The sequence below is a fragment of the Apostichopus japonicus genome, chromosome 6 (assembly GCF_037975245.1).
Source record: "Apostichopus japonicus isolate 1M-3 chromosome 6, ASM3797524v1, whole genome shotgun sequence".
NCBI lineage: Eukaryota > Metazoa > Echinodermata > Holothuroidea > Aspidochirotida > Stichopodidae > Apostichopus > Apostichopus japonicus.
In genome coordinates this window covers 16,630,962-16,657,975 of record NC_092566.1, presented here as the reverse complement: position 1 = coordinate 16,657,975, position 27,014 = coordinate 16,630,962, and the positions used below count along the sequence as shown (strand labels likewise).

Here is a 27,014-nt window from a genome sequence, read left to right as displayed (position 1 = left end):
ACACTTAATATGAAATCACGTGTTTGCGGAAAATTCAAATTTTTCTAATAATTAATAACTAACGCTACTTACCGTTGATTTGTTGAACAATATCCACATTGGTTAATCTCTCCCTGACCTAGGTAAGTTTGCCGGAAATGTTGGACAAACTTAAAACAGCTTTACTGACTCTCATATACCTTTTGGAAAGATTGCATCAATATGTTTTGTTTTGTAATGAAAAAAATAAGACTTTTGCTACTCCAGTATACACTGTAAAAAATGTCTGTGATATAACAGCTTTACACCGTTCATCTACTAAAATTAATCATGTTGTTAAAAAAAATTGTTGTCCATTTACAAAATGTATTGTAACAACATTTTCTGTATATGGGAACAAAATCTTCATAACAATACATCAACTGCTGTGTCGGAACAAAAGCATCAGGCTCGATCCAAGTTTTCATTATGCGGTCGAAGTGATCGCGAAAACGTTACACCGAATCTTGCATCATAAAACGAGAACCGTATTTTACATGTTGTTGGAATTTTAGAAAGTAGCATATACGTTTAGTCTTACGCAATCAATGAGTTTTTTCCGAAATAGTAAAGTTAACAACTGTGTCGCAAAGTTGTAGATGACCTTTGTACACTACTTACAGTTGAATGACGCTGGGCGCGCACCGATGGTCCGAAACCGCTGTAATTACGGTAAGTTATGATTTCAAAGCTTTTCAGTCCTTTTTAATCTAACATGAGTGCAACTATAGTGAATTGAGTCATATGAAACTGTTACTTTTTACGTAAGCATTTATTAAACGTTCGTTCGTTTGTTGGTTTGTTTGTTTTGAAATAAGCGGCAAAGCAAGAAGGCTAGGCCGAAAGCACAGCTCTCTGTCGGTCCATTGTGTACATACTAGCACAAGATGCTATGGCAGTTCTTTGTTTGGCGAGCATATACGATCGCTTACTTCTAGCATATCGTCGTAGCTGTTTTGACAGTCATACCAAACCTAAGCTTACATTCATTCTTTGGCGGTATCGTTTCTATTGGCTATGATATAACGCAGCCTAGACACAGGTCTCCAATCAGTGTCTATGCTTTACTATATAACATAGATTCTCTTAGGAAACTTCTTGATATCACTTTTACTGTTTAGTTTGAAGCCCCCCGATCGGCTTACACTAAATCTTGGGGGAGTCGTGCAGTCCCCTGTCCTGAATCTTGGGGGAGTCGTGCAGTCCCCTATGGCACGCCAAATGGTAAAATTCAGAAATGAACAATCTAGGCTAGGTTTATGGTTAACAAACTCTGGTCTATCACTAAAATAGATCATCGATTAATAAAATAGGTTTTTTTGTCTGATAAATCACGTTTTTCCAGTGATAAATCAGAATTTTACTAATACAACTTGTTTTGTTTTTCTCGCTGAATTTTGAAAACTAATTTTTGGTCGGTAAAACCACTTGTTATTCCTTGTTCAATTCTGAAGGATGCTACTGCATGCAATGGGGAAACCCTGTATGTACTATGTGCCTGTCATTTGATGCCTTGGCGTATAAACACGATATCACAAGAACCAAGATGTTTGAACTCGAAATTTAGTATTTATAGGTATGTTTGAGTGGGAGAGGGCTTATGTGGAAGTTAACTATACAAAAAATTCCTGAAGGAAATTTCTTTGTAAAGGGAAAATGTGAGTATTGCGGGCTAGAAAAAAATTACAGGCAAAGTCTACCTCCTAGCCCTCCTCCCCCCCCCCCCACCCATCCAGAACTGTGCCTGAGCTGCTAATTGCCCCTAGCCTACTTTAAGTATCATGATCAGTTGATGTATGCACTGTTGTATGCTATACTAACCTGGTCTTAGCATGAATGTGTTGATTGTGGGTGTTATGAATTATGCCAAACTGTAACCTACTTACAGTATTAACTGATAAGATTTGTCATCTGTCAATATATATGTAACCAAAAGTGTTTTATTGTTTTCCTTTCATAGGATAGGCTTCGGCTAAACCTGAGATGGAATAGTCAGGGGCACCGGATTTGTAATGTATTGTTGGAGAGCCTGACCCATTTCCGAAAGGTTTTAATTTCTATATGCTTTACTCTCTTGCAGATGGTTACTTGTTCATGTGGTGTTCACTCTGATACTGCAGCTAGAAAGATGTGTCACTACCCGCTTCATCAAAATCAACCAAATTTTCAATTTACGTGCATGTCCTGAAGAAAAGTGCAACAGAATTTTTGTAAGTTATTCAGACTATAATAAGACTATGATTGGTCTCACATATCTATGCACTAGATCATCGGGTTTCACTTTTTTCGTGGTAAAGTGCGTCACGGTGACCACTGGACTCATCCAGAGTGCAAGAGTTTCACTTGCAGGCTACTCTTGCATAATTTCTGAAAGAAATTGCTTTTAAAATTATAATCCATGGATCTTTATACTTTAAGATATTCAAGGGCATAGGAATCGGGGGGCTGGGGGGCGCCAGCCCCCCCCCCAGTGAAAAATATGGAGGGGCGGAAGTATCATTCTGCCCCCCCCCCCCCCCGCTTCGCAAGTCAGAAAACCCCTTTTTCATTTCCAAATGAGAAAAAAATCTCATTTGGAGCACCAAATTGCATCTAAGGCCAGGTGAAAATGCAAAATTATATACAAAATCGAGTGGGTGGGTTGAAGTGTGCTATATTGCACCAAATTGCATCTGAGGCCACCTTGAAATGGAAAAAAATTCCAAAGGGGAGGGGGACACCCCCTCCCCTTAGACCCCTCCCCCAGGCCGGCAATCAGTCTTCAGCCCCCCCACTCAAAAGTACCTTCCTACGCCACTGAAGATATTAATAAAAAATGCTTTTGTTTTTATGTAACAGGTTGCAATCCATTTCTTAGAAACAGAATGGCAATAACAGTTGATCGGGAACCTCTGCTGTATCCTACATCCATTATTGCTGCGTTGAAGATGTTGTTCATGAGCTACTATGTGTTCAACATATGCTATCCCACAGAGGTTCAAGCAACCATGGAATACATACAGAGGTACAGTTTAAACCTAGTTTCTTAACAGATTAACAAAGGAGGTGCATTCAAACTACAGTTCCTCCATCTTGTTGAGATCCTGCAAGAAGAACTGCAAAGTCATGTTCAGTTTGTTCAGTAATAGCTTTATGTCAGTGTCAATGCCAACAAATGTTGTGCAACATTAAATGTTTTCATTAAACTACTAGTGCACCTGTCACGGCATGCAAATTACAACAGTTTATACATAATAAAACGGATAAAAACTTTTACTTATATACATATATATATATATATATATATATATATATTATATATATATATATTATATATATATATATATATATTAATATATAAATTTTGTGTGAAGTTTTACTAATTTTGGGGATACTTTTACCAAAATTAAATAAATTTAGGTTTTAAGCACTGGGATGTTTTTGGTAAACAATGATAGATTGGACTCATGAAACTTTTTTCAAATTATTCCCTACAGAATACTGTTCGAGATTGATCCAGGGAGAGGGTCTAGGGCAAAGAAATCTTACAGATGGTGTATAAATCCGAAAGTAACTTCTCTTTATGAGTGGATGAAGGAAAGTAGAGAGTGAGATATGCAGTGAATGTGGCCAAAAGTATTAAGCTACTTGGTTTAACTGCATTTAATTTTGTTTTGTTTAATGCCGTATACTTTTTGTTTTTTGTTTAATGATACCTCCATTTCAAAAGCACTGACTCTGTGAACTATTCTGCTATAAATCACTAAATTTTACAGATTCATGTTACAATGTAACTTAAAGTTGATTTTTAAAATACTTAATAAACAGTAAGGTAATCTGCTTGCTTCAGAAGTATTTTAACCAAACGTTGTATATTCTGAAATACAAAATATGATTCTGTACAGAACAACCTCATAGCTTTTGCAGTACAAGTTGGATGTAACTATATAAAAATATCCAAATTTGAGCACTGTCAAGTAGATTTTCTGATTGTTCTATATATTGGAAAGGGTTCATTTTAGCAAAAAAATATCCCAGTGTGCCTGAGCATTTCAATGGAAGTTTCATCACTTTGACATTGACCATCAATCTAACTGTTTTCTTTTTTTCTTTCTATTGATTTGGGAGTTGTTCTGATAGCAGTAAAGCTTATATTATTTCCAAGAGTAGCAACTGTACTCATTCGAAACAAAGTATTTTTACTAGAAGAAATCCTTTTAAGTACTCTAAGCATATAAATAGTATTTGAGTTTCACACTGTTTATAGCTTTTTGTTTCAGGTTCAGTTTCAATGCAACTTAAGTGGTTTCCAGGTTCATGTTATTGTTTTGTTTCTTATTTCTTTAGTATGTCATAGAGTAGTATTTTTTAGTCGTTGCTCTTTCATTCTAGACACTATCTCTTTGTAAGAGTGCTAATTACAATGGACAGCAGTATTCTTGGTAGGTTCATAAGGTAAATTGACCCCCTGCTATTCAGCATTTATCAATCTTGCTTAAATAGTATTTTACCTTTGGAAGTCTAATATCATCAGGAAAGTCCAGATTAATATGCTGAGATAGTTTAGTATATAGTAGTATGATAATATCACTGTTTTTCAACGCACTGGTAGACAAATTCACACTTTATCCCTGTCTTGGAATGATATCTAAACTGTCCATGTTAGTGTAATATATTGTTACATTGTTGTTTGCAGTGCTAATTCCACATTTGCTGTATATGATGTTATCCTAAAAGTCTAAAACACCTGTCAAGATTGCATGTTGGTAAATAAAGATATGTGTGTTTGGTAAATTTGACTCTCTCAATGTGTTCCTCTTGGTATAACGTTTATTTTTTCATCTAAATCTCTTTCATGTACAACAAATTCCTCTCCACATATGATTCGCCCAGGATCACAAATTACTTTACCCATATATAGCAGCTTCATTTGAATAAATAATTTTTACTTTCAACCACAACTTTTTACCGTGTATACAAACTGTTATTTGGTAAATTAACGGAAACATTCTGTCTAGAAACGAAAAAAGTTCGACCAATATACAAAGGGTATTTTGAATGTTACATCACTTTTTCCATGTTGCCACATAAAATTCTACCTGAATAAATAGAAATGAATCTGTTTCTACACAAACCGTAGTTGTGCATTTACAGTTGCTGTTGTACACTGATGAAAAAACAGATGGAAACTAATTGACAGCTTTTCTTTTGTAAATATACAGAGAAATTTTTTACAGTGTAGTGTATACACTTTGATAGCGAATATAACTCCGATTGGATTAAATTTGTAATTTTACAACAACAACGAAATAAAAATAATAATATCGAAGTCAATACTTATAGTGAAAAAAATAATAATATTTGACGTTTTAAGATCAATTACAAATCCAAATTGATATCTGTCCAATGTTATCATCTGAGAACCTGTTCAACCAATTCTTCCGGCCCCTTTTGGCCTTAATTAAAGACTAACATAAAATACTCCATCAAGCCAAAGTAGTCACCGCAGTCTTTGCTCATAACGTTAGGTCAACGAGAGTGGTTATCAAATAACACCATGTGCATGGAATCAGTTTTAATGCACGAGATATTGGCAGAGGTTTGATTCGGTTGGATACATAAGCTCTTCCTGCATAGCGTTATGCTTCGTGATAGGATGTTGCTATAGGAAATGAATGATTCAATTTCTGCAGCTGTCCAGGCCTCACTGGCAGGGATTAGAGGGATTAGATACCGGGACTCGGAGGTCAACTTTGGGGCAGGGGGATGTGGAACTGTAGCTTGCTGGGATATATATATATATATATGTATATATATATATATATATCCCATGCTGGGATATATATAGTAAATAAATCAATAATAACACACCAGAAAAATTCCACTTCACGACCGGTTTCGTCCTTTTGGGACTCATCGGGCGAAGGTAGGAACCGATCCCCGGATTTTGTGTCACAAACCGAAGTCCGTACCACTCGACCAAAGTGATTCTACTGGTGTGTTAAAGCGTATATATTGGCTTTGTATAACTGTGACTGAGGGCGTATTACCCAAGTGTTATGATTGCACAGAGTGCACCCCTGGATATGACAATTCACAAAGAATAACCACTCTTTATAGGCAAGCCAATTAAGCTGTAAATAAGAAATGAATGTGTAGCAAGTGGTATAACAGATATATAGTAAATAAATAAAGAATAACACACCAGAAAATTCCACTTCACGACCGGTTTCGTCCTTTTGGGACAGAATGTCCTTTTGGGAAAGAATGGTTATTCTGTGTAAATTGTCAGATTCAAAGCACCAGTGGTACGAACTTCGGTTTGTGGAATTCAAATCAAATCAAATAGTAGAGATTACACTGAAATGAAACATTGGCTTTCATCGGTTAATTAGAATGCGTGACTTGATGGTTCCCCCATATGGACTATTAATTAACATTAATGGACTATTAATTAATGATCCATGGGAGAGGACAGAAGAGGTCTGTCTCTAAAGATACAACAAGAATTCATCATCACTATACCAATTATAAAGTGATATCCTTGGCGTACCAATGAGGAATTCCCCAGCCTGATGCTTCACCCTCGGGGTTTGCCCCGTCTCCTACGATGATTCCAAACTGAAGTTGCTTTAAAGCAGCAGGAGCGGCGGAGTCGGTAGGGTGGAGGGGTGGGGAGGAGACTTGTGGCCACCATTTTTTTGTAATCCTCAAACGTAAAGAACGTAAATAAAAATAGCCTCTTTTTAAAGTACTTTATTCCTTTATTTGTAATAAACTAGTGCACTCTTGATATTTAAAATATGATCTTGTTGTAAAATTTACAACAGAGTACTTTAAAAGTGTTTTAACGAAACATAAAACAAGCACTGGGAATTTGCGATGCAGAGAGGGTCAATTTTGTGGGTTCTTTTGGAGGTGATTTTGTGGTCTGCTCACTCACATGAAAGTCACATGATCCACTGCCTTTCGAAATATGTGCCCCCTCCCCAACCAACAATCCCCAACCCCACCACCACTATCACCCCCCTCCCCTACCCACCCACACACCTTTATCATTGCACACTCTTCCGTCGCCCCCGATTTAGAGAAATAGGAATGTTGAGGAATTGTTTGAAGCAACTGTGATTATCGAAGCCAAATAATGCTTTCACTTTAAACTTGACTTTGAGCTTCTGTTTTTCTACTCAAATTTCGATATTTAAAAGCAAAACAAACATGAACGAAGAATGGTTTTCATGAAAATATGATTACTTTTTACAAACACTTCCGTTTTTGGGTCATTTTACGAATTCAAAGGAACGTCTATAGGTGTTTTTCCCATTATTAAAATGTCATATATTTGTTATTCAAGTAAATCATTACCTGAGAATAGATGAGTTGATATGACTTTTCTGCTGCCCTATTTCCTCTTTTATAGTTCCTCCTTAATCCAAGTACTTCCCTATCTAACAGAAGTACTAACCCACAAAATATTTCCTTAACCCTGGGAATGCTTTATAAACTAACAAATTACCTATACTGTTTGTGTTTTCGAAAAGTTTCTGATCAGCTTATATCGGTGAAAGATTGTAGACCCTGGGAGTGATTATACATTTTACAAAAGCTTCCGTTTTCGGGTCATTTTACAAATTCAAAGGCACGTAAAGGTGTTTTTCCCATCATAAAAAATGTGATATATTTGTTATTCAAGTATATCATTACCTGAGTATAGATGGGTTGATATGACTTTTCTGCTGCCCAGGCTGTTTCCTCTTTTATAATTTTTCCTTAAACCAAGTACTTCCCTTCGTAAGAGAAGTACTAACTACAAAACATTTCCTTAACCCTGGGAGTGCAGCTTTAAACTAACATATTACCTACTTTTTGGTTTCTTCGAAAAGTTTCTCATCAGCTTTTATCGGTGAAAGATTGTAGACCATTCTAAGTAGCATATATTGTATCGACAAAATTCATCTTCCATTATAAAAGTGGACTGATGGTGAACTTTAGATAAAGCTTGAACTAAAGCACGCCAAAAATATGGATTTTCTAACTGAGACGGTGGTACTGTTGTGCATTTTTGCGACTTTTTTCGCAATGTCCCTCGCCGAGAATGACCTTCACCAGATATCGAACGAGATTCTAATCAAGAATTTACTGAAGGAATTGAAGGTAAGATTTCTAATATATTATTTCTCTATGACGTCATAATTGGTAGAGTATTTTGATCACTAAATGAAATGCTATGCATATTCTACAAACCTTTGTCCAGTTTTATAATATAAAAGTAAGACATTGTAATTAACGTTATAAAAAAATAAGAAACGATTTTCAAATACAAAAATGTAATGAATTCGCTTAAAAATTTTAACAAGAGTACAATGAAGCTTTAATAAAACAATATATTACGTGGTAGAATGATATACATGTTTTTTTTTAACTCGTAGGAAATGCAAGCTCAACTTATACAACGTGACAACGTTACACGAGAAAAATTAGCGGCGCTAACAGGGACGTATGACTTGAACAATTATCGCAAGAAACGAAATGCAGACGCTAATTCAACCAGTACGTACTTGACTTAAACATGTTAATAAAGTATTAAACAAGTATATTTTTAAGTTTTCATTTTTGGAAATTAGCATACATAACTACATGAAAATATGTTTGCCTTTATTCCTTCTTAGGTGCTTGGCTATAATATGCAAATTTATAAATAGGCAGCCATTGAGGAATACTTGTTATTTTTTTTCTTATTTTTATTTTTTATTATTTAGTTACATCCAAAAGTTTAGTTGTAACACCTTAAAGAAACAAAGATATATATCAAATAACTCCAGCATTATACACAAATTTCGAGAAGTTATCGAAAAAAATTTAATTGGCAGAAAACTTGTCATCATGCATACATACATTTGCATAATTTGCACGAAACTGCGATGACGCGTCTATCTATACTGAACATTATGGCCGAGGAGATGCAATTTAATTTTTTACCCATATACGTCACTCATATATCAGGTTTACACTGACTAATCCTCATTTGTTTGTTGCTATAATGTTACAATCTTAGGGAGAAATTTGTACCCAAACACTTTCAGGTAATATTATTATTATTATATCTTTTCCAGCGATCAACGAAGAAGCGATCTGTTATTGGAACCAATGCTCCAATCAACTGGACATTCTCGTTCCTGGTACTCCAGGCATGGCCGGAAGCGACGGAACGCCAGGAATACCGGGTGAGATTGGTCCAAAGGGCGACAAAGGCTTCCCTGGTCCCCGAGGCTACCCAGGACAGAGGGGAGATAGTACCACTATCAGAGGACCCAAAGGGCAAAAGGGAGACCGCGGAAAACAAGGAGACGATGGGATCACTGGAATGCCTGGACCGCGAGGTTCAAGGGGTACGAAGTCATATTGCATTATTTTTGTTTTCTCTCGCAAGCCTGCCGTCTTATATATGAGCCATAGCTAGTGTTAGATCTTATTTAATTCTTCGTGCAATTCCGGCCCAAAGCTTCAGATTTATGCTGACAAATGGTGTGTATATATAGTTAGTTCTGTATTAAATGCAATTATCGTACATGCAGCGTACGGCATATTGCAGTAATCAATTTAACACAGATACAAAGCACAGAACTGTTTGTCATGATAAAGAACGATTTTTTTTTGTCCATAATGATATGCCCGTATACCATTCATCCACTCCCGTGCATACTGTTACCCCTCCCCCCGACCGACCGACCAACCCCCACCCGCACCCACCCAACCCACCCCTTCAGCGTCCCTATCTTGTGTCTAAGAAGTTGTTGCTGTCCTCCAACCCAGATTTCCTGGCTACAGGCTGGCATAATTATTTTGGTAATAAGGAAGGATCTGTTGAAACAATAATTGCCCCAAAAACTGGCGATATAGTTCTGGTGCGTATGTAAGTGTATTTCCATAGGGACTGGGTTCATGGGGAATATGGCATTTCCACCTTACAAAATTTCCGATTTGAAGTTTTCATCATTATTGTTATTATTATTATTATTATTATTATTATTATTATTATTATTATTAATATTATTATTATTATTATTATTATTATTATTATTATTATTATTATTATTATTATTATTATTATTATTATTATTATTATTATTATTATTATTATTATTATTATTATTATTATTATTATTATTATTATTATTATTATTATTATTATCATTACTATTATTATTATTATTATTATTATTATTATCACTTTGAAATCACCATTTTATTTTACAATGTTATGCGTTTCGCGTAACTGATCATACTCTGGATTATTTCACAGGACCCAAGGGTCATCCGGGTGCACGTGGCGTTATCATTATAAAGGCAGTGTATACTCGATGGGGAAACAACCATTGTCACCATGGTGCACAACTTGTATATTCAGGTATGTGTTGTACCATGGAGCTATAAATATAGCTCCATGGTTGTACTTATAACACTCAATTATTATACACACCTTCAATTTCATGGGTTATGCCTCACAGTTTGTTGAAGTTTGCCTACCTTTCTTTTCCTCTTCCGGGAAAGGGGGTAGGGCTGATAATGCTTTGCATACAGAAGGGAAGATCTGGGGGAACAATAAATGGCATGAACGGGTATTAAACTGTGATTCAAGTATATATATATATATATATATATATATATATATATATATATATATATATACAAACATCCTCATAACAAACAAACGAGTTTTTGCGATTTTGGTATCATTATTTAACACAGGATATGCAGGTGGATCGGCCTACAATGTGGAGGGAGGAGGTGTTAACTACCTATGTCTGCCGAGGGATCCCCAATACAGTAATACTAATCCTCAAACAAGCAGTTCGCGTGGACGCGTATATGGATCTGAGTATGAAATAGTCAGTTTCCCGCCTTTCTCTGGGAAGGATGACGGCGATGTTGCATGTGCCGTCTGCTCAGTTACAGGTCGAAGTGCAGTGTTGATGCAACCTGCTCGTAGCACCTGCCCGCATAACTGGCAGCGTGAGTACCACGGTTTTCTAATGGCAGCTGCTCACCTGTATTACCGATCGGAATGGGTTTGTGTGGACCGTTCGGCTACTCTTACGTCATCTTCGTCTACGAGTAACTCCGATGGCGCCCTCTTTTACCCAGTAGAGGTTAGAAGTTCTAGTTCGTCAACAGGTCTGCCACCTAGCACATACACTAATGGCAATGAACTTACCTGTGTTGTCTGTACTCAATAAAACAAAACAACAACAGATGAGATGAAACAGAAGAATCCATTACTCATAAGACTGTGTCGTCTGACTGGAAATTATAAATAATCATTGTGTTTAAGGCAGAATGTAATGTTTGATACCAAACTATTGATTTTGATAAGTTCCCCCCAATACTCCCCAATCGAGTAATAAGCTAGATTGAAGCCGATTCCTGTCTTACAGAATACCACACATTTGTAGTCTATATATGTGTGTTATCTTCTGAAGACAACCGTGCTCCCTGGTCTTATAGTTTCTATGTTAATGCATGTTGCCGCAGCTGCTGGTTATTTCCATGGAAGCCCTCTACTAAGTAACATAGTTGTTAGTCTTCATGTGTAGGACATGCTCAATATCATAATAAACATAGCAATTAACACTAAAACTATGTTCAATCCTGTTATGCTTGTTTTTTGGGGTACTTTTTCGTACCTTTTATTCCTCTCTTTTTTCCTCTCCCTATAAATATTTATTGGTGGAAATGATGTTCAACTCGAAAAACTTGGGATATTGCTTTAAGAAAAGCAACATGGAGGACAAATTTAGAAAAATGCATCCAATTTTTCACGCATAAATTAATCAAGCTATAGAGCTGGATCCTACAATGTGTAATTCAATAGAAATATTGTTCTATCTATACCAATTGCATAAGGAGGATAAGTTGTTTTGACAAGATTCACTCCCTACCATTGAGTAGTTCCATGCAGAGATCGGTACGGTCTTATCCAACAGATGTAGAAAATATTGGTGCCAATCTCGCTTCCCAAAAAGTAAGACCTAAGCGTCAACCCCCCCACCCCCACCCCCATATAAATAATAAGGGCGATCTGCGTGGAAGTGTCCTCACAATGTGTGCGTGTGGGGAGGGGAAGTCGGGGTGAGGAGGGTAGATAGGGTTACATAGTATCATCTATTCAATGAAAGAAACTTCTTCCCTTCCCGAATGAAACGTGATAGAGACATGCATGTTATTCGTATTTCGCGTGTCCCAGTCAAACATTTACGAAATATTAGAGAAACTACCATCGCCCACCCAATTTTCCACTCTTTCCAATATTCATACACCACACCCCCTCCACCTACCCCCCCCCACCCCCGGCCCACCACAATCACTACTCACAATATATGAAACAGTTGGTGATTGTCCTTGCACGCCTTCCTTTTCCTTGTGGAAGCATATTTGTTATTACTGTAAGAAGCTCGTCAATTTATTATGACACATCTGAGTTTACCGAAGTCAGTTGAGTCACGAGCAAAATAAAACTGATAGCAAACTGCTGATCCACTAAAGAGCCTGTGTAAGAGAATGTGTCAAAGAGGGCCCGACGTCCCCCCCCCCCCTCTATCACCCCTCTTCCAGTAGCTCTACAGTTTATCTCCTACCTCTCCTCTTCCCCCTGTTGGTTTCTTTCTTCTCTCCATTCCTAGTCAACTAATCCTCTTACATATTTCTCTTTTGTGTTCACCCTGCTCATAAATGAACCTGTCTGTATTCTCTGCTTGTATCTGTCCCTTGTAGTTTCTGTTACTTGTCATTCAGCCTCTGAAGAAGATCCTGCGAGGATCGAAACGTCAGGTCATCTTACTTTAACACCAAGCAAATAAAGTTGAATTTGAAATTAAAATCTGTAACCTCTGATGGATTTGTTTTCCTCATACTTTTATTACTGAACAGTACGTCGCAGTAATAGAGATAATAATCACAAATTTGTGATGCATGTCTATATAATTTAACTTAACGTTTGTCACATGACTGTGTCTCCTGACTTTAACTGAAACTTCATATGTTGTTCTACGTCATATACATGAACGGCTTGAAACGGAACTATGTAGTGAGCCTCGAAAAAGCAGAATACTATAGTGATTCCAAACATTGGCGTCACAGGATTTCAAATTTGGTGAGGTCGAATTTAATATTTCCCCAAGTGATTAAAGTAGGAAGCTGAACCTAGATGGAAGGGCCACAAAGACAAATTACGATTATAAGTAAGGTCTTTGTAGGAAGCTCTCAACGGAAGGTTGTGCTCATAAATTCTAAATTTCTCCTGACTGATTATAGAAGGGGGCTAAATCTTTATGGGAGAGGCAGAGGAGAACTTAAGTGATTTTTAGTAATAGGGGGTGCTGCACTGGGGTCATTAAACCCGTCTCCTCTGTAGGGGGTCTGGGAGTCCTCCCTCAGGAAAATAAATTTAGACGTCAAATTGTACTTTCTGAGGCTTATTTAGACTATAACTTAGGTCTATACAAGTAGCCCTAAACGAAAGGTTTTGTTAATAAATATTTTGGTGATGCTGAAAAGGGGGGGGGGGTGTGGATACACCCGTAGTAGTGGCGAAATATTGCCCGGTTGAATGCAAAGAAACCCCCAACTGAACTATTTCTTCCAACTGACGATCGGAAGACGGGGACCATGCCCCTCCCCATTGACATGTTCTCACGCCACTGATTCTACACTATTGGATAACTTCCATAAATCTAATTCACTTGACTCACAAATATCATACGCACAAAACAGTTTCCGTGTCTGAGGTATGTCTTCTATTCAAAATTCGACTGAAAAAATATACATGCATGACATGTGAGTTTATAGAAAACACTACTGTGATATTTTACACAAACGATCGTAGACTATATTGATTTCTTTCAGAGCCGTTTGTCAGTGCTTTAGGTGATAATGAAACGTCATCACATGTTTCAAGGATTTATATCATCACATGAGTTTACGTAGAATCATGGTTTCATGATGTCATTGTTTTTCACGTTTTTATAATTTCATCATTTTCATATTATTTCATTATTTTTATGATGTTATTCTTTTTTTGATACAGCAATTTCAGTCTTTTTTTCTTTTCTTTTTTTTTTGGTTATATTTAATATTAAAATATGATATGATGACAAATAATCATAATCAATAATCATAAACAATAATCAGTAATCATAATCAAATAATCATAATCAATAATCATAATCAATAATCATAATATGATGAAGACAATTAGTATCTCTAACTTAAACATTACTACTTGCGAAATTCGAGTACAAAATACACATTATAATAGATACATAGTGAAATGATCAAAAGGTATACCAAGATTATTATCAAATGCAATTAATCAACCACAGCTTATGTCAAGTTTCCTCAGGAGAGTTTTATTTTTCTTTGGCAATGCGATAAACATCAACTAGACATAACATATTATACTGAACTCAGCTTGATAGTAGACTTAGAAACCATCAATACAAAATGTCATGGTCCATTTGTTGTTGTAATTTAAAGCAGGTTCCATAAGTTGATTCATACCAAGGGCGTAGGAACCGGGGGGGGCTGGGGGGCGCCAGCCCCCCCCCAGTGAAAAACGTGGAGGGGCGGAAGTATCATTCCGCCCCCCCCCCCCCCGCTTCGCAAGTCAGAAAACCCCTTTTTCATTTCCAAATGAGAAAAAAAATCTCATTTGGAGCACCAAAATGCATCTAAGGCCTGGTGAAAATACAAAATTAAGTTTACAAAATGGAGTGGGTGTTGAAGTGTGCTATATTGCACCAAATTGCATCTGAGGCTACCTGGAAATGCAAAAAATTCCAAAGGGGAGGGGGACACCCCCTCCCCTTAGACCCCTCCCCCAGGCCGGCCATCAGTCTTCAGCCCCCCACTCAAAAGTACCTTCCTACGCCACTGATTCATACATAGTTAGTTATAAAAATTAGCAATTCATTATCATGACTTGTCAAATTTCAAAGGAGAGACAAAATTAATTTCAGTCGTAGTGAGTTTGGTTCAAACTCTGGAAACAAACAACTAAACGCAGACAACTGATTAAAGTACATTTACCGGGTACAAACTGCGCAAGTAACCTCGTACCCATCAGTATAATGTTCACAAGGTAGTCCAGTACGTGAGTTGCCACAATGTACTTCTGTTGGATAAAATAGAGCGCCGTCTGAATTCCCTGTAGAGGACGATGAGGTGAGAGTAGCAGAATGATCAACACAAGCCCACTCTGATCGATAATAGATGTAGGATTGTGCCATCAGATAGCCGTAATATTCTCTCGTCCAGCCGTCAGGACAGTCAATGCGAGCAGGTTGCATAAACGCCACGCTTCGTTCAGAGACTGAGCAGACAGCACAGGGTACATCTCCGTTATCCAAACCACTAAAAGGCGGGAAATTTACAACTTCGTATTCTGCGCCATACATATATGCCCGCCATGTATTGACACCAGCATCTGGTCTGTCGTATGTAGGATTACGTGGTAGACAAACATAATTGGCTCCTCCACCTTTCTGGTCGTAGTAAGCACCTGCTGCATAACCTGACAAAAGACAAGTAACGTGGACATATAGAATGATCGTTATCATCATCTTCATCACCATGATCATCATCATCATCATTAACATGATGATGATGATGATAACGATGATGATGATGATAACGGTGATGATGATGATAATGATGTTGATGATGATGATGATGATGATGTTGATGATGATGATGATGATGATGATGATGATGATGATGATGATGATGATGATGTTGATGATGATGATGATGATACCAGTAACTCACTTCTTGAGCTTATATATTATTTAATACTTCCTTTCATTTTATTTTTAATTTGACATATTTTTGATATGATAGAAGTGATGTTTGCACAATTAAAGTTGTTACAATCTGCATGTTTCTAATGACACAAATGATATCATTCGGATTACCTTCATAAACCAACTGGGCAGTGCCCTCACATGTCCTACTTCCCCATCTGGTGTAATGTGTTTTGGAAGTTGTTCCGCTTCCACTTACGCCTGAGTCACCCTTCGTACCTGAGAAAGCAAAACAAAAATAATTGTTAGATCGGTTAAGAGGCATTCCTTCCCTTTTCTCTCCACAAAGACTGCAAAGATATTTATGGAAAGATTTTGAGGTCAGACAGTATACAGAAAAGGGAACAATGTTGTTAATGCTTTGATTTGTATACCAATGTTTCATCAACTTGTTTTAACATGTACTCTACCTTGGACACCAATTCTTCCTTGCATCCCCTTGGCGCCTTTACTTCCTCTCTGGCCAGAATCTCCTTCTGTTCCTTTGACACCTTTAGGTCCAATGTCCCCATTGGGACCAATTGTTCCAGGAAGACCTGTGGAACCGCGATCCCCTTTTGATCCTCTGTCACCAGGGGACCCCCTTTGTCCCGGGGCGCCTGGTTGCCCATCTCGACCTGGTACGAGGAGGAATGGTCTCTGTGGGCACGCCTCCACGTAACAAGTACCATTCATTTCTAGGGATGGTGCTACGGTATCTGTAGTAATAAAGACAGTAATGTATATTTACTCAGCGCATATTTCTCTTAACAGCATAGTCAATGATGTACTCATAACCAACGGTTATATTACGTAACCAAAAGATTGCCCGATAAACCAACAACAAATCACACTATCATTTAAACGGGGTGGGGGATGGGGGTGTCTTTGATTGATGAAACTTCTGCTGCATATTTCGTTCTCAGTGTGTATTGGAGTTTGATCAAAGTAGTAATCTTATCAAACATGCCCTTGTGACAATTGTCTCTCTCTAGGATTCATACAATGAATATTTATCAGTATTATTTATTTAGTTCAAGAGAATCCAAAACATAATATAATCATACACGTAACGAAGAATATTATAACATTTACTTTACAATGTACCTGGTACGCCTAAGTCTCCCCGGCTTCGTTTCTTGCGATCCGAGACCTTTTGTCCGAGTGTGGTCTCACTTTTCATCATGTGCCCTGATGGATAATGATATTCACGGAACATAACGATATTTATGGAAAGTAGTTACAGTAAATATTTACGGAAAGTATAGAAATTTACGGAAAGCAGTTGGAAAACTTTCAAACAATTTAATACTTTATTTATTTCTGAATTAGATCAAATTGTAATGATCACATTATCTTTCATCATATCATTTAGTAGAAGCTATTGCGTTTGGTCTTTTTATTAAATTTATTTTTGCAAACGTATTAGAAAACATGACAGTTTTAACCGGAAAGATCACTACCTATCTCTGTAGAAATTACCTGCTTTGTCCTCGGTGGCTAGATTGTTATAAATGGATGCAACCCGTTACTATATCTTCATTGCAGTTGGGCTCTATTCAGGTTGGGAACTACGAAAATTATACAATATACATGATTTAAATATACTTTACGTCCATGCCGGTCCAGATAGAGTTTGTCTATACTACGGCTCGAAACACAACATGCAGAAATGTCACAGGTTCTTTCGAAGTCAACAACCTTTGCATGTTGTGTTTATTATAAGATAAATATCTCATCTTGTAAAAATTAAATTAGTCTACATCAAGTTTCAAAGTTGAAAATTTACCTGCTAATTTTTCTGTAACCTCGCTACTTTCTTCTTTCTGATGTGTCTGATGCAGCGAAACTTTTTGAGCGAACTCTTCCACCAATCTTCTGGTTTCTTGTTCTCTTTTATTAAGTCCAGCAAGCACATCCTGTAAACGGGTGATAAGATTGGTTATAAATTTAATGAAACTTGAAAGCCTAGCGAGAAGTTAATTGAGGAATTTTGCATTTTTTTACCATCTTGCGATATCGGTGATTAATTTAAAGTGTTCAGTAAGATTCAACTTCTAATCTTCTAGATTAACGGAGTTTATTTATTATTATAAAGTTGTCAATACCATTCGATTAATGTAATGTCACCTTTTCCCACTGGACGGTATTTCGTAGCTAATATTTAATACGCTAAACAACAAACTGTGAAACATTTGATACCGATCAAAACAATTTTTAAAATTTTTAGTTGATTTGGAGTCATGTTTACCAATAACTCTTAAGAGTTTTCAAACAAAAACTAACGATTGCGTACCGCATTTTTGTAAACAAATTTCCGGTGGCAAAAGTTAACTGCTTAGCTGAAATTGTTCTGCATCACTATAGGCTTTTTCTGTGGTAAACATATGATTTCACAGTTGTTCAAATTTGAACTTGAAGGCATTATCCAACTGAGACATTGTTTTTTAAAGGAAACATCACTGTTACAAGATTTGTTCTTGTTCAAGTTAAACATTTTCAATGCTAGTCATATGGGTGATCACTCTTTCTTGACCTAAACAAATCTCCGGGCATTCTTTTGCCCATATCATCATTTTTTTCTCTTAAATAATTCTTTAGAATTATATGTATGAACAAAGTATGACATCAATTCGGAAGTTTTAATCTACTTGGGAGGGTTTTATTGGCTAAGAATTGAATCAGGTTTTGACACATGCATATTTATTTCGAGTGTCTGGGTATATTTTCTCTTGTACTTACAACTCGCATATGAAAAGTAAGCAACTTACATCTAACTTTCCCATCATGATGTTACTATCATGTTCCAACATGGCGTTGTCTACTTTCGTTAGGCCTTCAAACTCCTGATATGGAAGGTCGTCTGCTAAAACACCATTTAAATAAAGCACACAGCACATCCAAAGATAAATGATGGAAAAATCCTCCATGTTTAATCCTTGGTCTAATTTTGAATTTTGAAAAAAAATGCGAACTAACAAACGAAATTCACCATTGAAAACGTATTTAACAAATGGACTAGTTTCGCGAACAAAGTCCAGTCTTTCGCAAATTTCCATACAATAAGGAAGTAGTCAGAGTGATTCAAACGTGTCTGGTATTTCTTTCCACCAATGATAATCGATGTTACATCAACATGAAGTAAAGGTCATCTGTTTATCTGTTAACGTCGTTAATTCGCTGTATGTATGTCGAAAGCTCCTCTTTCCGATATGTTACTTGTGTATTAGCATTCCGTCTCCTTCAACTCCTAGGGATTGAAAAAACAATTCCAAAAATTCTCCTTTTTGGGGGCAATTAAGGAAATACCTGAACAAACTTGATCCAAGTGACATTTCGTTGTTTTAATAACGTTTATATCAATGCCAGGAAGGAAGGAAAGAACGTTTGAACTATATACTGATCATATTTTCACGTATAGCATAATGTATATGAAGTAAACAGCTACTTGAATTTATGAATCTCATGATTCTGATGAAAAAAATATTAATACCAGGAAGGAAGAGAAGAACGCGTGAAATGCTGACAAAGTACACTACCGTGCCTGATTAGTTTTTAACGAATAACATGTATATATGAAGCAAACAATTTTCTGAATTGATACCTGAATATCTATATTCTGAACAAAAACATTAATCAAAATAAAATAAAACTGTTAGCAAACTGCTTATCCACTAGAGAGCTTGTGTAGGAGAATGTGTAAATCCATTCATCTCTTTGTGTTCACCATACTCATTAACCTGTCTGTATTCTGTGCGTGTTTTTGTCCCTTCTGTTACTGTTACTTGTCATTTAGCCTCTGAAGAAGATCCTGCTAGAGTCGAAACGTCAGGCCAACTTACTTTTACACAAAAACAGTAATAACAGGAAGTAAGAGAAGAACGTTTGAAATGCTGACAAAGTACTCTACTGATTCAATTTTAACAATTAGCATTGTGTATATGAAGTTATCAGTTAGATACCTGAATCTGAATATTCTGACCAAAAACATTTCTTGTATTGCTTTATGTGTTTAAATATGGAAGTATATTTTACCATTGCAAGCCAAGCTGAAAAGAATTAGTCTGACTTCTGATCATAATTCCAAGTTTATGTCACCTAGTGGCAGCTCTTATGATTTCACTTCTATAAAAGTTAAGTGTATGCTATGTAAGTATTTGTAGTTCTTGTTCATTTGTAGTTCTACCTGAATTCGTCACCCGAACCCTGTAAAGAATAGCTCCGTTCTTGTATAATAAACTCTCCTTCTCTTGGATTCTATAGTCTCTGCGTGTTACAAAGTGTATCGGTTAATATAATGTTACCAATCATTTATAGCAATGACCAGCAACTATAGAAGAGGGTTTAGTATTGGGGAGGGCAGGGGGTGGTCGGGGTAGGGAACAAACCTCGAGGCACAGTGTGGCATGTTACTTTGAGGGAACAAACCTCGAGGCACAGTGTGGCATGTTACTTTGAGGGAACAAAACACAAAATCATCCCATTACTTGCCGATTAAACTGATCCTCTGTACATTAAGTACCAAAGACTTTTGACTATTTTGGATAGAGCAACAACTTTTATTTACAACTTTTTGATTCAAATTCTTAAACTAGAGGCCACATTGCAAAAAAAAGGGGTAATAATCATTCACAAAAAAGTGGACATTTTACTTATGAAAAGGAAAGTTTTCAACTTCTTCACAAAACTGTTGGCACGTACATTTATCATGGCCCCTTCCTCCCTCCGCTCCTCCCCCCCACCCCCACTTCCTGCTCTTCCGCCCTGAGCAACTGAACCACGATTGGGAAGAGGATATGCCACTAACTTTTCCTTCAATTACTGTCCGTAGCCTACTTATTTTTTTCTCACCATGCATCACGAACATTTTGTATTCTTTTAGTGGCTAGACTTACCTTTAATTTTGTTCGCTTTTCTCTGTCTTTTGAAGGGGTCGAGAACCTAATATTTGTTTCTGTCCGTAGCCTACTTATTTTTTTCTCACCATGCATCACGAACATTTTGTATTCTTTTAGTGGCTAGACTTACCTTTAATTTTGTTCGCTTTTCTCTGTCTTTTGAAGGGGTCGAGAACCTAATATTTGTTTCTGTCCGTAGCCTACTTATTTTTTTCTCACCATGCATCACGAACATTTTGTATTCTTTAAGTGGCTAGACTTACCTTTAATTTTGTTCGCTTTTCTCTGTCTTTTGAAGGGGTCGAGAACCTAATATTTGTTTCTGTCCGTAGCCTACTTATTTTTTTCTCACCATGCATCACGAACATTTTGTATTCTTTAAGTGGCTAGACTTACCTTTAATTTTGTTCGCTTTTCTCTGTCTTTTGAAGGGGTCGAGAACCTAATATTTGTTTCTTTTTTATAGAAGAGGGAGGTGTTGGGAATGAGGGTAGGCGCGATTGGCGTTAACTGTATCCTTCTCTCAAACTTTTCGAAACGAACCGATGAATTATTTTGCTTCGGCGGGGAGTGGGAGGAGGAGGTGGAGGCAGAGTGGCAAGGGTCGAGAAACATTGGGAGGTATTAGACCTATGACCTTGTTGATAATTATCTACCCTGAAATGAAACGAAGTTGATAAAGGTGATAGACGCATCGTTTACCATACTTTATTTACGGGGCAAAGCACTGCATTTCACAATCATTTGCTTCATGGATGTATCAAATTAATGTATCTAGATGCACCAATTGAATCTTCCTTTCCAGGAACCGCTATCTAAATAAGATTGAACATAAATAAATAATACTATAAGAACTAAACTGAAAAGGAATATGTAACGTCTATCCTACGTTAACTCTTTACCGTTAAACTGATATAGTTTAGAGCTGTATTTACAGTGGCGTAGGAAGGCACTTTTGAGTGGGGGGGGGGGGGGGGCTGAAGACTGATGGCCAGCCTGGTGGAGGGGTCTAAGGGGAGGGGGTGTCCCCCTTCCCTTTGGAATTTTTTGCATTTCCAGGTGGTCTCAGATGCAATTTGGTGCAATATAGCACACTTCAACACCCACTCCATTTTGTAAACTTAATTTTGTATTTTCACCTGGCCTTAGATGCAATTTGGTGCTCCAAATGAGATTTTTTTTTCTCATTTGGAAATGAAAAAGGGGTTTTCTGACTTGCGAACCGGGGGGGGGGGGCGGAATGATACTTCCGCCCCTCCACATTTTTCACTGGGGGGGGCTGGCGCCCCATCCCCCCGGTTCCTACGCCCTTGAGTATTTAAGTGCATGCGGTTTTTATTCGAGGCTGAAAAGCGGGTTAAGGAATAACGGCTTTGGAAATTATGAAAATATGGAGATGTGTATCACCAGGATTTAAGACTAGTTTGGATATTTAGGCCTCAAAAAGCTGAATGAAATTTTCACAAGTGATGTATACAGTTCTTGTTTTGTCACATGCTCACACGTGAAGTCAACTTCGTCAGAAGAATATATTGATATGTTAATATACCAAGTAATCATAAAAGAAATATTTGTGTTCAGATTAATACGCGGTCACTTATCTTTTGATTCTTTTTCTTTTATAATCTTCTCATACTCCTGCAAATAGATTACATCTTCACCTAAGAAGCTGAAAGTATTTGATTATAATTCATGTAATAAACCTTTACCAGCGCTACTAATTAGACCCATACAATATTAAATAAAGTAACACCTTTCAATAATGATTCCAAGTGCCAGTGATATAGGTCGCATTGGCCAGACGATTCCAACAATGTGAACCCCAAAGTCCATATACTGCTATGATCACTATAATTTTTAATAACGTTACGCAAAGCTAACTTAATCATAGCCAAAACGTTCACTTTAATTTCCTCTCTTAACGATTGTAAATGTTTGATATCGTTCAATGTAAACACAAGGCAACATTTGCTAATTCTACTAACGGCTACAAACAGAACAGGTTAGCTCATATCCATTTACGAAATCTTCACAAGGTAGTCCAGTATTCGAGTTGCCACAATGTACTTCTGTTGGATAAAATAGAGCGCCGTCTGAATTCCCTGTAGAGGACGATGAGGTGAGAGTAGCAGAATGATCAACACAAGCCCACTCTGATCGATAATAGATGTAGGATTGTGCCATCAGATAGCCGTAATATTCTCTCGTCCAGCCGTCAGGACAGTCAATGCGAGCAGGTTGCATAAACGTCACGCTTCGTTCAGAGACTGAGCAGACAGCACAGGGTACATCTCCGTTATCCAAACCACTAAAAGGCGGGAAATTTACAGCTTCGTATTCTGCGCCATACATATATGCACGCCATGTATTAACACCAGCATCTGGTCTGTCGTATGTAGGATTACGTGGCAGACAAACATAATTGGCTCCTCCTCCTTTCTGGTCGTAGTATGCACCTGCTGCATAACCTATCAAGTAAAATATTCGTAACTATGTTGTAATCATGTGAAAATCTAATGTACTATTTTTTAATACGCTCAGACTGTAATGATCCTCGATATTCGCTTACTACATTTCAGTAAATGGCGCCTAGTGGACCTAAGGACCCAACATTACGGAAGATACAGGTCTCCGCAAACATCATTAATGTTTATTTGTCTTTCAGAGATCAAATATTTGGAAATAGATTTATTTTACTTTGCCTCAGTGACATGCGTATAATAAGTGCATTGAATTACTATAACGAAAGGAATGACAATGCAGAATCTAAGTTTCTTTCGGATAAAATCACCACAGTCATGCGCATTATCAAGAAATAGACAGGGCATTAAGCTACTCATTCTCTTGTTGTCAGATACAAACCTCATCATATTTAGTTTACAATTCTTCGCTACAAAGTACAAAAATCTCCTATCGTACTACCATGGCTGAAGATGCTTTTTTCGTGTTTTTTTCTGACATTGAAATATATAATATATATAATAAGATATATAATATTTAGTATACCATATACAAACAAACCATTGCATGGTCATCATCGTTACATTATATACGTAGATAACGATTACCTTCGTATACTAAAGTAGCTGTATCGGGACACGTATTACTTCCCCATCTGGTGTAGACAGCTTTAGAGGTCGTTCTGCTTCCGGTGTAACCTTTATCACCTGAATAGAAGAACACAGTACCAATAATAAGTTTTATAAGTTAATTTGTTTTATAAATGTTAGTTATAAACATGATTTTCTGTGATGTTAACAATGTACAAATACGTCCTATTAAAACCAAAATGTTTAAGTGAGTTCAGAATGATGGTCTTATCATGGATGGCAAGTAAAAAAAATATATAGTTAACTAATATCACAGCAGAACTTTTAAACCTTCCCAAGTTTTCTCAAATGTTTGGATTCACTATATTTGACCAATTAAAGCTTCATTTTCCCTTAGATTTTATATTTTTCCTATTTCCTCCAAACCTGTGATATTTACACTATTTGGATATCTCTCATTATAACTAAAGAAGGAGTTTACGTGGATGCGCAATTTACCTACTTTTGCCTCTCATGTAAATGTAAAATATATACTGTTCTGTTACATTTATATTTATATTTACAAGAAAACGTATGAATATTTTTGTTTCAGTCCTGTTGTGAATTATAACAAATTATGCTTTCAGGTACTGACAATTCTTGTTCTTTAACGGTTGTGTATAAACACATAAAGATAACTCTTTTATGTAAAAAGATGGCTATTTTCCCCTCAAGAACAACTGTTTTCTAGTTTTTAGGATACATCGATATCCATTCAAATAGAAATGCACTAACCTCTTTGCCCTTTCACCCCAGTCGCTCCAGTTAACCCAGGACTACCCCTTGCACCGTTTATGCCCCTCTCACCAGGTTCACCTTCATCCCCTTGTTCACCACGATTACCAATGTCACCACGATCTCCTGTTGGCCCTTCATCTCCACTCTCCCCCTTAGGCCCTCTTTCACCCGTTGTACCAGTTGCACCCCTACTTCCCGCTGGTCCCGTTGGTCCTGGGATTAAAACTGTCTTCCGTTCACTGCACCTGTCCATGAAACAGTTTGACCCATGTCGGAACTGGACTGTTGCTAAGAACATATAATTGAAATTGAGATGGTAGTAGTTACTTTCTGCAACCATGGAATTATGTTATTACAATTCTGTGATTTGCGAATTCCTGCTGAAATTCGATTGTTTGTAAGAGCATTTACATTTAATGGTAGTAGTTCAGCGAGATCTGGTGCAACGGTGGAATTATTTAACTACAATTCTGTGATATAAAACTTCCTGCTGCAACTCGATTGCTTGTAAAAGTATATCAATTTAACGGCAGTAGTTCAGCGAAATCCGCAACCATGGAATTATTTAATTACAATTCTGTGATATGAAAATTCCTGCTGCAACTCCACTCGACGAGAAAATAAAATTGATTGCTAATATAGACTATAATTCAGCGAGATCCGGTGTAACCTTGAAATTTTCGATATTAAATACCACAATAATGTTGCTAAATTACAAATTTAGAATTAACCAACCATCCCGCTTTGATCGATTGCTGTCCATACGCTCGTCGAGCAGGAGTTCATCAACCAGGGAAGCCGTCTCCATCTGTTGAGCCTCCATCTCAGAATATATTTCCTATAAATTATGGAGAAGATTTGATATCTTCGGGATCTTTGCATTTTTAGTTTAACAAAATTCATGTCCTAATGCCAGTACGACGGAACCTATGTGTGTGGTGGGGCATCCCCAGTTCTGGTGAGAAACCTTAAATGTGCCCATTCTAATGAATAAGAAGTTTGTTAATGAAATTTAGCCTTTCCCATATTTGTAATGAAAATATGCCCTTATGTGACTTATTTTTAGAAGTTGGAAGTAGTTTTCTTCCCATACTGGGAATAATCAATTGTTATTTAAAGTAGAAACGTTTCCTAATAACTCAGTTTGGGACAATTTGTTTTTCTATAAACCGTACCATCATTCCATGTTTCAAAGCACTTGTACTGACAGTATTCCAACAGCGTTGGATTCGATTAGAAGAACATATATGGGCGTAAATTATGCAAAGAAATTCGTATAAAATGAACGTTTTTGCTAAGATATTCTTTGTCCCATATTATCATCTCAACATAGTATCCTTAATATAAAGTGACCATTAGTTTTACCCCTAATATGCTAGAAAGCCAGAAAATGAACACCCGTGCTCAAATATCAACAACTTGCATATGGCGCCACGCGAAATGTAGTTACCCACATTGAGATATATATTTGTATATTCTAACAATTCCCCAATGGCTTAGAGTAATATGGAGAATCAGAATCTTCTAAAAATACTTTCTAGACGTTCTAACAAATGTGTATTATGCTTAAAGTTTGGGGCCAGTATACTAATGACTTTTAAATAAACTTAACTTAACGCAAATGAATGTGTACGTATAAAAATGTATTCATGTTATCGATTCTAAATATCTTTTCTTTCTCCCAATTGTAATTATGTTGTAATTATATTTATTTTGAGCAGCTTATTGCCTTACCTCTATCAGTAGCATTTCGGAAAAAGTATCCTGGTATATTCCTTCTGAGCTTCCATCTGATGGTTCTATATCATAAAAGGCATTTGTCAAAGAAATAACTACTGACATTACAGCAAAAATCAAGAGATGCGAAAATAGTTTCGTCGTTGATTCATCCATTTTTTTTCTTCTCGAACACGACATCCACGGTATACAAGTTTTGATATCGATTTAGATCTGATGCAAAGCGTTGTCCTACAATGAAATACTTAAAATCATTACTAGGTTTCTACAAACATTGTAGCTTTTACGGTACATTCCACACACTGTGTCAAAACGTGAACGCCCTTCTGAATCATGGCGCTCTTCAAGATTACAGCTAAACTAAAATGAGAAGAGACTTCAAAATCTTTTGAAATCTGGTTCGATACAAACAGAGTTATTAGAGGGTTAAATGTCAATGATATGGCTTCCTGCAGGAAGTACACAACGCACGATTTTTATTACAATTTCGTTTGAAAATGGAAGCCTAGAAATCGCGAATTGGGTAACGGTATAGAAGGTTATGAATAAACGTTTCCTGGACTGCAGACCTTGACAAATTACACTAACAAGATCTGACTTACTTTTTCCTTTTGACAAGTTTGATTCTGGCTTCGTAAGTCCATAAAACTATTATAACTTCAGAGTGTGTAGAACAGTATGGAAGAGTAATTAGTTTACACTAAATAATATTCCAAGAT

The 27,014-nt window shown here is 36.8% G+C and overlaps 2 protein-coding genes and 1 long non-coding RNA gene across 5 annotated transcripts; 2 read left to right on the top strand and 1 right to left on the bottom strand.

Annotated features, from left to right (window-relative positions):
- The first annotated feature begins 250 nt into the window (after window positions 1-250).
- Window positions 251-5,131, top strand: LOC139969149 (uncharacterized). Of its 3 annotated transcripts, XR_011793659.1 has the most exons (5): window positions 251-690; window positions 1,140-1,242; window positions 2,099-2,228; window positions 2,857-3,022; window positions 3,495-5,131. It is a non-coding gene; the product is annotated as an uncharacterized lncRNA (long non-coding RNA). The 3 variants fall into 3 exon arrangements; XR_011793658.1 differs by lacking the exon at window positions 1,140-1,242; XR_011793657.1 differs by having other exon boundaries at window positions 251-1,242.
- Window positions 5,132-7,671: 2,540 nt separating this feature from the next.
- Window positions 7,672-11,637, top strand: LOC139969143 (uncharacterized). Its single transcript, XM_071973971.1, has 5 exons — window positions 7,672-8,151; window positions 8,427-8,547; window positions 9,111-9,386; window positions 10,301-10,405; window positions 10,747-11,637. The coding sequence occupies exons 1-5, from the start codon at window positions 8,020-8,022 to the stop codon at window positions 11,232-11,234; spliced, it is 1,122 nt and encodes a 373-aa protein (XP_071830072.1). The 5' UTR covers window positions 7,672-8,019; the 3' UTR covers window positions 11,235-11,637.
- A 3,012-nt stretch (window positions 11,638-14,649) lies between these two features.
- LOC139969281 (uncharacterized) lies at window positions 14,650-26,571 on the bottom strand. The gene is made up of 12 exons (XM_071974197.1): window positions 26,293-26,571; window positions 25,294-25,396; window positions 24,556-24,846; window positions 23,800-23,898; window positions 22,713-23,199; window positions 22,385-22,400; window positions 18,605-18,904; window positions 17,623-17,752; window positions 16,941-17,024; window positions 16,265-16,552; window positions 15,966-16,073; window positions 14,650-15,565 (listed from the first exon to the last, which is right to left on the bottom strand). The coding sequence occupies exons 1-12, from the start codon at window positions 26,473-26,475 to the stop codon at window positions 15,078-15,080; spliced, it is 2,577 nt and encodes an 858-aa protein (XP_071830298.1). The 5' UTR covers window positions 26,476-26,571; the 3' UTR covers window positions 14,650-15,077.
- Window positions 26,572-27,014: the final 443 nt, after the last annotated feature.